This window comes from Podarcis pityusensis, assembly GCF_964106645.2.
Source record: "Podarcis pityusensis genome assembly, chromosome: Z".
Classification (NCBI taxonomy): domain Eukaryota; kingdom Metazoa; phylum Chordata; class Lepidosauria; order Squamata; family Lacertidae; genus Podarcis; species Podarcis pityusensis.
Window position 1 is genome coordinate 19,002,541 of NC_138044.1, and position 13,924 is coordinate 19,016,464.

The 13,924-nt window shown below is 46.3% G+C and overlaps 1 protein-coding gene across 3 annotated transcripts in view; it reads left to right on the plus strand.

Moving 5' to 3' along the window:
- The window catches only part of LOC308468001 (gamma-aminobutyric acid receptor subunit alpha-3-like), a 42,934-nt gene that overhangs the window by 9,514 nt on the left and 19,496 nt on the right, over window positions 1-13,924 (plus strand). For all 3 annotated transcript variants that reach the window (XM_080989873.1, XM_080989874.1, XM_080989875.1), the window contains exons 2-4: window positions 657-787; window positions 4,069-4,193; window positions 8,443-8,510. In XM_080989873.1, coding sequence (XP_080845999.1) covers window positions 699-787; window positions 4,069-4,193; window positions 8,443-8,510 — 282 coding nt within the window. In that variant the 5' untranslated portion in view covers window positions 657-698. The remainder of the gene's footprint in view (window positions 1-656; window positions 788-4,068; window positions 4,194-8,442; window positions 8,511-13,924) is intronic.

A 13,924-nucleotide genomic window follows, 5' to 3' on the forward strand; every position in this document is an offset into this window, starting at 1 on the left:
AACAGCAGGAATGAACTGGACTAGAGCCACTGACTGTGAGCCCTTGACTGAAATGGAAGGAAAGGAAGGGCCAGAATTTGCCTGGTTGTGAGGAGCTTCGGTGTACAGTCACCAGTTGGGCTGTGCATGTTATGCAGACTCCTACCGGGAGAATGCAGTGACAGTGTGCTAGAAGTATTGGGGTCATTGTCCTGATGAGATGTGGCCTTTGCTCTTATAAATACATGCATTTGCTTGTGTGGCATTTCAAAACCTCTGTGGTTACTGAGATGCCTGAGTCATGTCATTTTGTAGGATGAGATGTCACAGATATTATTTAAGGAAAGACCTCTTTCATTTCCTGATCTAGACCAAAAAAGGCAGGCACGTTTTCTACAGAGGCTCCCGTTGGCTGAGATTAGTAAGCCACACTTCCTACCACAGGTGGCCATGGTGAAACTGGCTAGGCTAAGCCCCTGTTGGGTCCTTCACCTCTTGGTGCTTTCCTTTCCCCTTGATGTTCTGAGCCTGCTGCAGCTATCAGCTGTTTAGTCAGAGGCCCATAAAGCACCTCAGAGACTTTCACCACAAGCTGGCCTTTGTGCACCCAATGCCTCCATCATCAAAGAGAGTGGCTGGTCCCCTTGACCATTTTCTTTTCTCTTCCTCCTTGGCAGGTGTGGACGTTCTGCTGGCTAGCACTGCTGCACCCTGAAGTGATGGCATTGACAAGGGTCTGGGCCATACCTCCGCTCTGTGTGACTAGCCTTGGCATTCTGCTGCTGGTTTATGCTCTCCCTGCAGAAGGGTAAGGTGGCAAGAGGCTGGGATTTTATTATATAGCGCAGAGGGAGTGAGGAAGGGTCTGGGGCACTCCTTCTCCATTACTGTACCTGCAACACCCAGTTGCAGTGAGGGAGGCTGTAAGGCAGACTTTGGGACCCTGGTTAGGTTTCACCTTCTGTCTCTCTAAGACTTGGTCATGGCTCTTTGGAACCAGGAAAATCCCCAGCTTGGTCCTGCAGCAAAGGCATCTAACAATAATCCCATTTTGCCCCACACAGCCACTCTCCATGCCAGCTTTTCTCCTGACTGTGCTAGAGAATGGTTGATCTGAGTAATTTGCCAAGGCGATCTTCCCCATGCCAGAATGGTCAGGACTTTTCCAGAGGCAGTTGAAGTGCCAGGGTCCAAAATGGAATCCTGCATACACAGCAGGCAGCTGCAGGCAACTGACTAACCAGGTACCTGGAAACCTCCGAGGAGCAAACCAAAAGCAGCTGGCAACCATAGAGACAGAGAGCAGTGGTTTGAAACACCTGGAGTTGCAAGTGCCCCTTTCCTTCCATTTTCGGAGACCTCCCCAGAGAGTGTTTGTCTGACTTCCCTCCCCTCCCCTCCCCTCCCCTCCCCTCTCCTTTTAAGGGGGAGACAGAAACTTTCTATTCCTGTCTAAGTGATGACATTGGGAGACCCTTTGAGGAGTGGTACTTCTGGCCTAGAGTGCCCAGGACAACAGTCTTCCCCATCCCCAACCTGATGTCTTCCAGCTGCCAACAGCCCCAGCCATCATGGACCCCTGGATGGTGCCAGGTCAGAGAAGACTGTATGGTACCTCATTCAGAAGAATTTTAGCTTCGTATCTCATTCAGCAAAAAAACAAAAACAAAACAAACAAAAAACAAATGAACAGCACACACACACACCAGCACCTCCAACTCAATGCATTGGACACCTTCTCTGTGCTCTCTTCAGCATCTGCTTAAAACATGTAGATGTTGACCTTTTAAAATCTTTTTTTACTGCTAATTTTAAATATCTTTAAATGTTTTAAACTGTTTTTATTGCTGCTTTTCATTTTTCTAGTAAACCACTTATATATTAAATAAAATGATTAAACAGTGTTCCCATGCTATTGGTGCCTTCATGAAGATGGTAGCACAAACGTTATTTCTCGAGTACATTTCTGTGATACTTTTGTCTAAGAGAACAGATCCAAGTTGGGTTGCAAATAATAAAACCAGCTCATGATGTGCCGGAACAGAACTCCTTCAAACACACACGCACACATACACCCAAATACAAATAGAGAGTACAAATTGTACTTGCCCATGAGCTCAGGTGAGCTAGTTTTGTCTGGCAGCTGCTCTTGGGAGGTATAGTCCTTTCTATTGTCATTGGTAGGCAATGTACACAGAATTCTTAGGTTATTATTTCCCACCTGTTTGTTGATTTGATGGTTTGCTAATTTGTAATCAGTTTGTGTGATGATGGCATTTTAACACAGCAAGAAATGCAACTTAACAATTCTCAGTGAGATTTCTGTAATGTAAACATGTAAAAAGGGTGCCACTCCTATCTCTGGGGAAGAGCAAGTATGACAAATAAATAAATGAAAATCCACATGCCTGGATGGGGGTGGGGGACAAGATAGAAAGATGAGCATGTGAGGAGGCTGCAGGCCAAGGCAAGAAATGAGTGTGACAAGCACTCTTCTCCTATGTGAACAAACAGGTTTGGGCATCCTCTTCTGACTAGAGAAGATTCCAGCATAAATGCAACACTCTGCACCTTCCTGCCTCTCTCTACCTGCACGCTTGGAGCAAGCAGAGGCATCCAAGAGTGATGGGACACATTAGCATTGCTCAAGACACAACTGCAAGAGTTACGGTTATGTCAGCACTTTTGTAGGAAACCCAATCCTCTTCCCAGCTGGCCCAGCATAGCAAAGACTTGGCAGCTACAGCTCATAGCCTGGTAGCAATGATTTCATCTGCTTTTCCTTCCCATTTATCACAAATCTCCTAGTAACAGTGGGCAGCAAGCAATAAAATTCTGGAAATAGGAAGCTTTTGATTAAAGGCACAGTTTGCCCTTGGAAGCCTCAGTTGTTCTTTGGCAGTCCATGCAGGACAGGCAATTGCCACTGCCATTTATTGTAAATGATAGATTAGCCACCAATCAGGTGTAAACACAGGGTGGTATTCAACTAAGTTTTATTCGGGATTGACCTGCTAAAATCAATGGACCCAACTCAGTTATGCTCATTCATGTCAATAGGTCTACACTAAGTAAATAACAGTCAGAAAATAGTTGAAGGCAATCATTTGACAAAGTGGTTGGTTGACAGATCTAACATCTTAGGGTAGGCAACCTAAGGCCCGTGGGCTGGATGTGGCCCAATAGCCTTCTCAATCTGGCCCATGGACATTCCGGGAATCAGCGTGTTTTTACATGAGTAGAATGTGTCCTTTTATTTAAAATGCATCTCTGGGTTATTTGTGGGGCATAGGAATTGGTTCAATTTTTTTCTTCAAAATATAGTCCGGTCCACCACATGGTCTGAGGGACGGTGGACTGGCCCACAGCTGAAAAAGGTTACTGACCCCTGATCCAAGTGAATTAATGAAAAGTGGTGGTGGTGGTGGTGGTTATGGTTACCCATGTGCTTCTCTCCCTCCAAATATCCAACCAAGAGAAAAATGGAAGGGGTGGAGGAAGGAGTAACAGCTGCCCCATCTTGTGAGGTGGCCTTAGACTGATTCACTATGCCTTCCCAAAGCAACCTCTAACCTTGGGCCCCTCAAGGCTACTGTTTTCTTGCCATAGGTATGGTCTCTGCCACATGCTCTTGGCACATTAGTGGCGAATTTATTCCGCCTTATCAGTTGCTCTGCAATGCTTGCTTGGTGCTAACACGTTATTGGTGTCCAGAGGGGCTATAGAGCAAGAAAAGCGAGAGGGAAATAAACCAGAGCATTTGTGGTGTAAAAAAAGTTATAAGGTTTCAGTTATGGGAAAGGCACTGACTGGAATGTGAAGCAGTGTGAATGTGCAATTAAAAAGGATGCCTGGAGGGGCCTCTTGTGACTAACAGCTACTCTGTGTCCAGTTGGAGTTAACATAAGGACATGTGGAGGCAGGGCCACGTCCATTAAAGGTAAAAAAGCTGAAAAATCCAGAGAAGGCCTAAAATCAGTGCAGGCCAGGGATGGGATTTTTTGTGTGTGTTTTTGTGTGTGAGCACACACAGAGCATCATTGGAGAAGTGACAGACCTTAACCCTCCTGTTCTCCCTTGATATGGCAGACTCGCTCAAAAGCATGGCCCAGATATTATCGATGATGACAACAAAGACAACATCACCATCTTCACACGCATCCTGGACCGGCTGCTGGATGGATATGACAACCGACTGAGACCTGGGCTTGGAGGTCAGTCTACTTCAGCTAATTGTCTGTGCAAGCTTGATGGCATTTCCTTATGTCACAGCAGGGGGAAAGGTGTGGGGGGTACAAACAAACAAACAAACAAACAAACAAACAAACAAACAAACAATATATGGACCATCCCTCCAATCTAACTGCATTTCCACTTAAAGCTGCCTGCCCCACAGCCTCCTTGGACTGCTTGCATAAGGGAAGGCCCCTCCCCCAATTTGGCAGAAGCAACTCCTCCTTGGGAGGGGCTATTAATTCTAGGGCTCCCTGGAGTCTCTTGCTGGGGGTTTGTGGTTTCTTGGGATCCTCTCCAGCCGATTACTTGAAGTCCTTCGGCCCAACAGTTAAGATAATGAAATGTCGGTTTCTGATCCAACAGAGGCTGCTTCATGTGGCTGCCTCATCCTTACACTCACATTCATGCACACTCTCTGCTGGCTTGCTCTCCCTACAGAGCCGTTGAATGGGGTAGGGGTGGACTTTTCAAATTTCAGCAGTGCCCTGTGTGAGACCAAAATTCAGCACCCCTGCCCCTTGCCTTCCGTTCTGCTCAATTTGGTACGCCATAGTTGCAACGCCCTGCAACATCCCCTAGGCTTGGCACCCAGTGTAGTGCAAGCAGTCACACTGCTCTAAATCTGCCTCTGAATGGGGGAAGGAGATAAAGGTATGAAAGAAGAGAGAGATGATCAGCCCTCCTGCAGCAAGACCAGACGTTTCAATGCAGTCATTGGCATTTTGCTTCCTGCTCACAGGGTCATAGGAAGCTGCCTTGAACCAAGTCAGACAATTGGTCCATCTAGCTCAGCATTGTCTACAATGACTGCCAGTACACCTGTGGTTTCAGACAGGGTGCCTTCTGCCCTACCTGGAGATGCCATTGCAGAATGAATCTGGGACCTTCTGCATGGAAACCAGATGCTCTGCCACTGAGCTTTAATTGTAGCACATGCTCATTCACTTAGGCAGACCAGGAAGATGCTCCTGTCTCCCCACCTCCAGTAGCAGGTGGCAGTAAGGTGTGGGTCCCACTGGCAGAGGAAGAGGAGTGCGGGGGGAGCGAACCGCCCCTGGCAGCATGATCCCGGTGCTATGCCCCTGCAGGCAGCGTGCCACACCCCCAGAATGAGTGCCACACTCCTGTGGGCGCATTGCCACACCCCCGGGATGCGTGCCAGCCCCGCCCCATCTGCTCTCCACCCCCTGGTGCTGGAGCATGAAGCTCTGCCACTGGTGGGTCCTTCAGGGAACTTGGAAGCAAGGTGCCACCTGCTACAACTGACCTGTCAGCATCTCATTACCACATCTAGCATCCGTGTGGGTTGGGTACTTCCTATCTGGTTTGTGCTGAAATGGGGATCAATGAGGATGTAAAACCAGCTACGGGCAAGAGTGTCTGTCCCATGTGCTCTTTGCATTCTGTGCCACAGCAGCAGCAGCTAGACTGGGAATAAATGGCTCGGAGTGTGATGCTGGTCCCTGAACTCATGAAATGAGCACTCAGAGCTCCCAGAAGACAAAATGCAAGTCCACCAAATGACAATACATCAGACACACTAGGGCATTACAGAACTGTGGCCAAGAGGAGCCCCCAGGGCCTCATGGGAACCTATCACGAAATCACAGTATTGTAGATTTGCAAGGATCTTCCACAATTTCTTTTTTGGATCAATCTAACAAACTAACTCCCCCCCCCCCCCGGAGGTACTCAAGGGTACGCAGCACTGGCACCTCTTGGTTTTTTTGGGTTAAAAAGTGTGACATTTTTCTTTAACAACTTCATGAGTACCAGCACATATTTTTTCTAGAAAAAAGCACTGTTCTCTCTCTGTGTCTGTCTGTCTGTCTGTCTGTCTGTCTGTCTGTCTCTCTCTCTCTCTCTCTCTCTCTCTCACACACACACACACACCTTATAAAGTTGTAGAGTTGGAAGGGACACCGAGGGTCATCTAGTCTAACCCCCAGCAATACAGGAATCTCAATTAAAGCATCCATGGCAGATGGCCATCCAACCTCTCCTTAAACACCTCCAAGGAGGGAGAGTCCACAACCTCCTAAGGGAGTCCATTCCACTGTTGGACAGGGCCTCTCCTCCTCCCAGAGGGGAGGGGTTTTGAGCGGGGGGGGGGAGGCGTATTCGGCTCCCTGCTCCTGATTGCTTCTGCTGCCATGGCCAAGCCTTCCAGCCGACCAATAGGGATGGCTGGTGGGCGGGGCTAAACACCTTTAAGCAGCCGCAGCAGTGCTCTGCTCCCAGTCTGTTCCTGCTTTCTTCAGATCTCCCGCCCTCCTTACATCTTAGGTCAGCTTCTTTTTGCGTATTGACCTTGCTGTAACCAATAAAAGTTGTGGCCTAATTTTGCCCATTAACCTAAAATAATGTGTCTGTGTATCTTATTATAATCCTATGCGGGTGGAGGGTCCTCAATTCACAACTCCTACTGTTAGAAAGCCCTGTTTCACACCACTCTTTATAGGGAAGGCATCCAAGGATGAACCATCATGCTGGATACTGCTGTGTATTTTCTTGTAGAAGGACATGATCACACTGCAAAGATTAGGTGGGGATCCTATCTTACTGATTTCTGTGAAGAGTCCTTTTCAGCTGATGAAGCTAAGGGCCTTAATCAGGTCTATGAAGGCAATGTAGAAGGGGCACCTCTGCCCTTGGCATTTCTCTGGCAGCTGGTGCAGTAAGAAAATCATGTTCACTGTTGACCTCATGGTAGTACAGCATATTATATGTAAATCATCTATGACATTTAAAAAAAAGTCTTCCTTTAGATTTGGTTCCTTGTTGTCTAGTGTTGGTTCTTCCACTTATACTAGAGGTTGCAGTTCACATTAATTTGCTTCCTGGGGCCCATAAGATCTATCTGCTAAACTAGTTCCCCACCTCTCTCTGTCCCCAGAGGTCTTCCAAAGCACCTGATTATGACAGTGCTGCAATTTCGATACTGCTGCAATTCCTGCATTTCACTGAATTGGACTATATGTAGCTTTGGTTCCTTCTAGCGCTGCAGTTCTATGATTCTATGCTCTCCTTTGCCCTCCTTACTATGCGCACTGACATTCAGTTGTGCTTCCAGACAGAAGCTCTGCTTGTTGCTCTTCAGCTCTGCATGCCTTGATCCTTCTTGATCCTCTGCACCTAGCCTTGATTTGTCCTTTCCTTAGCATGGGGTAAGTTAATTCCTAGGCAGGCAAGTAGCTTTGAGAGGAGACTAGGCACTGATATAATGGCCCCTGACATCATAAAGGCATCAGTGTCTACCCTGAGCAGAGAAGGGTGGTGCAGTGGGCCCCTTCTCAGCTCTATGTGGGATGTGCACCTGGAGACCTCTTTTCTTCATGATCTTCATGTGCCACCTGTCCAGGCAGCTCAGTATTCTCACCCCACCCACCATGCAGGCTAGTCATCCTTGTCCAGAAAGGAGCCCATACAGACTCAGATGTTCCCAGTCTGAGCCCTCTCAGCTCCAGACAGGCAGGCAGCCCTGACAGGGTTGTGCAGCTTTGGTTATTTCAATTGAACTATGGCTTGGCAACAGATTAGCCCATGTCAACAAACAGCTCTAAGCCTTTAAATCAAGTGGTGCTAACTTCATTTCTCACTGTAGGGGGTGGGTGTTCGGGAGACTTCAAAACTCACTAGCGTCTTGAGATATCATGGGGCTAGAGGTGTCCTTTTCTGTGAATGAGAGCAACAAGAGGAGAGGAGAAGGGATGGAGGGAGGAAAGCATCTGTTGGGAGGACTTGCCTATTGCATCAGGATTTGCAAATATGTCCACCTCACCCGAGAGAGAAGCCTGTGAAGAAAGCCACTACTTGCATTTACAAACAAATCCAAAGCATTAATAAAATCACTGTTTTGTGAATTGAGTGAGTGTTTCATTTAAATGCTTCTCCAAAGGCCCTATGGAGCTCATGGAGTGTAAGCTCAAAATGACTCTATTTTTGCAGAACGCATTATGTGCTGTTTAAAGGCACTTGTAGGAAGTCTTCCCTGATGAATGCCAGAGGGCCCTGATTAGAGGCCCACACACCCCATTTGTGTTTGTTTATGGAATTGGTCATTGTTCAGTGTCCACCACAACTAAGCACAAAAGTGGATCATTCGACTGTAATCCAGGGAAGGAGCAAGCCTGGAGATTTCAAACAAAGCTAAGGCAGAAATTACACAGGGAAACATTCACCATGCGAATCACCCCTAATTACTTTCTTCCTTTTTGCTTCTTCCAGATACAGTAACTGAAGTCAAGACCAACATTTATGTAACAAGTTTTGGGCCCGTCTCGGACACAGACATGGTAGGTGCTGTTGGGATGGATTTGGAAGGTAGGATAGGATTGATTATTTATTAATTAATTATCCTTCCTCTTACATGCTTGAGTAATATTGCATCTAGTTTAGCAGAGTTAAAAATCCCATCCTTCGCAGTATTAACACGGAAACTAGGGAAAAAAGACTGTGTAGCTTTCTATCATTATCCAGGATGTCTTGGGCAGACTGCATCTTCCCCTTTATTTATCCTTCTGAACAAAATAACAACATAAAAATCTGTTATTTTAGAATATAAAAATATTGTTTAGTTACAAAAAAGTTGCAGACTTGATTCAAGCAGAAAATAGCAGTGAAATAAGTCCAGAAAAATATACTCCTAGATTGCAAAATACATGATTTTAGGAGCACACAGACCCTGCATCCTATCCCTACAGTTGCATGATGAGAAAAAGAACGTTCTCCGAGCAGGAAGGAAGGAATAAGAATCATATTGCTACTGCTACCTTTCCTGCCTCTCCAAGCAGAGGATGTGACGTCACAGACTGATCTCTAGGAATTTACATGGAACTCTATGTGCCTTAGCCTTTTGGTCACCTAGCAAACATGGAATTTTATATTTTGACTGGAGCATCATTTTCCCACATTTGTGGAGGTAGAACATAGCGATCATGGCTAGTAGTCATTGATAGCCTTATCCTGCATGAATCCTTATCCTTCCAGACCTTTGCATCTGGTCGTGGCAGGCAAGGTCCCTTTGTGGGGGTGAATGGACATGTACCAGCTGCTGATGGCAAAGTGTAAGTATCAGCTCTTCCCAGGTCAGTGCGGCTGGTGTGTCCTCTCAGCCTCTCCAAATAGCCATCCTCACCCCTGTTCCCTCCCAAAGTGGGTAGCAAGGGAAATGAAGGACAAGCTGTCATGGGAGCTAAGCACCTTTTTATGCTTGGGCAGGTAGGCAGCTCCCGCTTTCTCTACCAGGCATGCCCACTAGAAGAGCCACCTGTTTGCAGCTGATCCTTATTCTATTGGCAGCAAAGAAGAAAAGGTCAGAAGGAGATTCAAAGCGTTCGCTATCACAAGGAAAATGTGAAGGGAGGGATGGCTGGAAGGTTGAGGGGACACAGCTGGCAGAAGTCCTAAGGACTGAATTGAGGCCTCTCTTCCCACAACTGCATGCCTAAATGAAATAGCCTAAATCATTGTCAGAAAGCAGCACACAGAGTTGCTTCTGTGCCCAAAAATCCCAAACCACAGAAAATGCTGATGAGGAATTAGTTCTTCCTGGGATTCCCCAATTAATAAAGGATGATGCAAGTTTTGTGGGTGGGGACCCTCCTCGCCAGGAGAGGTGCTTTTTATGGGCTCCATGCCCTGTTTTCCTTTCGTGTTCTGAATGTGACCATGCTAGTCTGGAGGTCTCCAAGCACGTTGAACCGGGGGAGGGGGAGGGGAGAGACACTATAGGGAGTGGCTGTTCCTTCCTTGGCAACTGGATTTGTCTTCCACAGGAAGATCAAAACAGAGCCACCAATCTATGCTGGTGAGACTTGTCCCTAATGGAGTCAGTCTAGACCATTCTTATGGTAGCCCGGTAGAATTGAGTGTCCTATTCTGCTTGTGCTCTCCACAACCCATGCATATAGCCATTTAGGACAAGGGATGCCATTTCCACAGCCCTTCTGGTGGGCTGCTCAGGAAGAGGAAGACAAGCAGCAGAATTCCAAGACCCAGCTACTGATTTAAGACTATATGAAATAGGGAAAGGAGAGTGAGAATGAGTGTGCACAATCAAATTGAATATAAAATGCTAAATCAGAATTTTAAAACTGGGCATATACTAAGTCACCTTTGGCTTCCAATGTCAGCTGCAGGAGGGACAACAAAATACCAGGACTCTTATCAATAAGAGGTCTTTTGTGCACAGATGACTTTAAGTGACAGGTCACTAAGCCCAGCCAGTCACAGGACAGCCACATACCACAGGGGTGATGTTGTAGAGAGAGTTTGGGAAGAGAGATTCTTACTCTCTTGTAACAGAGACAGCAGAATGGCAATTGCTCCAAACGTATTAAAACTTGATTAGATTTGCTTCTGCCCTCAACCACCTTTAAACAAATGTTCCCCATGAAAATATTTATGGCTAGAAGACACTTGGCTTTGCAAATAAGTGAAGTGTTTTATGCACAGAGTTTCAGGAGTTACAGCAAATAAGCTTCCATCCTTTGGCAGTAAAATAAAGAAGAATACCCCCATGACTTAAAAATAAAGAACTTGGTTTCCTTACAAAAGGATCATGTAAGATGTAAGCAGTAAAAATCTCTTTGAGAGAGATTCATTCGTTTTTTCTACAGCTGTGGGTATTCCTGGATCCTTTGCTGTCGCTTGAGGCTCATGTGGCCTCAGTGGCATGGAGTGCCTTCCATCAGCATCAGCTGGTGGCCCAGCTGCACCCATATCTGGACAAGGATAGTCTAACTTCGGTGGTCTATGTTTTGGCAATGTGTTATTTGTGGGGCTGCCTCTGAAGACAGTTTGGAAAATTCAGCTGGTTCAGCAGCCAGGTTGCTCACCAAGGCAAGACGGGTTGAACATATAATGCCATTCCTGGCCCAACTTCACTGGCTGCCAATTAGTTTCCAGGCCCAATTCAGTGTGCTGGTTTTGACCTATAAAATGCTAAACACAATACTTCAAGGACCACTTTGCCCCATATGAACCAACCTGGACCCTGTGATCATCATTTGTAGCCCTTCATTGCGTGTCCCCTCCATGGGAGGTCTGGAGGTTGGCAAGATAAGGACAGGTTTTTTCTGCAGTAGATTCCTGCTTGTGGAATGTTCTCCCCAGGGAGGCCCATCTGGTGCCCTGCTTACATACCTTTAGGTGCCAGGTAAAAACATTCCTCTTCTCCCAGGCCTTAGGCGACTTAAACAATCTACGGGCTTTTAAATGGGGATATTGTTTTTGTTTGTTACTATGGTTTGTATTTTGTGTTTTTATATTGCAAGCCACTCCGTGATCCTTGGGTAAAAGGTGGTATAGAAACTAACAACAAACTTTTTAGCTTAGAGAAAAGGCAAGTAAGATGTTACATGATGGAAGTTTATAAAATCAGGCATGGCATGGAAAGAGTGGATAGAGAGGTTTTTCCCCCTCTTTCATAACACTGGAACTCTTAGATATCCCATGAAGTTGAATGTTGGAAGGTTCAGGATAGAATAAAGGAAGTCCTCCTACATATAGCACAGAGTTAAACTATGAAACTCCTTCCCCCAGGAGGCAGTGATTTCCCCCCAATTTGGGTGGCTTTAGAAGAGGATTAGGCAAATTAATGGAGGATAAGACTACCAATGGTACTAGCCATGATGACTATGCTGCATCTTCAGATTTGGAGACAGTGATGCTTCTGAATACCAGTTGCTGGAAACTGCAGGAGGGGAGAGTGTTTTTGTGCTCAATAGGCAACTGTTTTGGTGACTCTGAGAACAGGATTCTGTGTGAGATGGGCCTACTTTGACCTAATACAGCAAGCTCTTCTTATTATCTTCCATGGATATAGACTGTGAAGCTGCTCAGTCATGGGAGCTGGACTCCAAAGGATCAGGCAGAAATTGGAGTGACTGGCCCAGCAGGGCTGGAAAATAATGTATTATAATATCCCATTTTGAGGAGTTACCCATCAATAGGCTCTTTCTGGCTTTAGAAGGCCCTCTTCCTCTGGGGCAAGGAGTTAATTCAGTGTTACTGGAGCTGCTACTTTCCCACTTGGTCCGGCTTCTGACTCTTTCTCTGTCACACTCGCTTTTCTCTCTTCACACCAAAGCAAAGAGCCATAATATATTCAGTCATCCAAGCCTCAGGGAGTCTCTCATAATTACTTCTAAGGTGGAGCATATTTGAATAAGGAAGCTTGTATAATGAACTGTGGAGAACAGGGAAATGGGAGGTATTGAAGAACGGGGTCCCCCCCCCCCCCTCTGCTGTGTGATTTTGAAAAAGGGGCTCCGAACAAGGTGGGCTGGTAAAGAATAATATGGTCACATCCACACAAGCTTGTTTTGGTTCCACAGATGTCATCCATGCATGGGAAATGTGATGCCCCTTTGGGTATTTTCTTTTTTGTGGGGGTTGGCTTCTGAACTGAAGAAATGTTGCCGACACTATTCCCTCTCTAGATAGAAGGGCACAGGGCTGACTCAAGGCATGTTGTTGCCTGAGGAGGGGCAGCAAATGCCCTTTCCCCAACCAGATGCACAGAAGTAGTACCTTGCAAGGCCAGTCAAGTTATTTTGCCACCTGAGATCCAACAAATGCATTTTCCCTTCCCTGGCAGTCAACACCCAATAGTAAAAAGAGGGATAAGAATGTGATACCTTTTGATGACAACCCAAATCAGCTACGTGAGCCAGTCACATCACTCCATCCAATGGCATGGCTGGTCTCCCTCCTGCACACACAAACACCCAATCACACACACCCCTTTAGTACAGGGATTATTGATCAGCTACCCTGGCCAAGCCATGAGGAAACTTTGCTTGTGCCTTGTTGTTTTGGTTGAACTGGACATGTCATTACTATTATTATTTTCAATTAGGCTTGGGTGACTGAATATATTATGGCTCTTTGCTTTGGTGTGAAGAGAGAAAAGAGATTGTGACAGAGAAAGAAAAAACCGGAAGCCAGAGCAAGTGGAAAAGTAGCAGCTCCAGTAACACTAAATTAACTCTTTTAAGAAAGATGTTGACAAACTGGAATGTGTGCATATGAAGGCAACCAAGATGATTAAGGGTCTGGAAACTAACCCGTATGAGGAGTGCTTGAAGGAGCTGGGTGTGTTTAGCCTGGAACCGATGAGAGTGAGAGGAGATATGATAGCCATCTTCAAATATCTTAAGGGCTGTCACATGGAGGAGGGAACATGCTTGTTTTCTCCTGCTATGGAAGGTGGACTGAAACCCATGGCTTCAAGTTACAAGAATTGAAATTCTGACTAAGCATTCGAAAAAACGTTTTGACAGTAAGAGCTGTTCAACAGTGGAATGGACTCCATTGGGAGGTTGTAGACTACTCTTCCTTGGAGGTTTTGAATCAGAGGTTGGATGGCCATCTGTCATGGATGCTTTAGCTGAGATTCCTGCATTGCAGGGGGTTGGATTAGATGACCCTTGGGTCCCTTCCAGTTCTAAGATTCTATGATTCTATGATTTGTAGGATTCATCCGGTACTATACCAGCTGCACTGGCTCCCGGTGGAGTACAGGATCAGGTTTAAGGTGCTGGTTTTAACCTTTAAAGCCCTATACGGCCTAGGACCCTCGTACCTACGGGACCGCCTCTCCTGGTATGCCCCACAGAGAAACCTACGGTCTGCAAATAATAACATCCTCAAGGTCCCAGGCCTCAGAGAGGTTAGGCTGGCCTCAACTAGAGCCAGGGCCTTC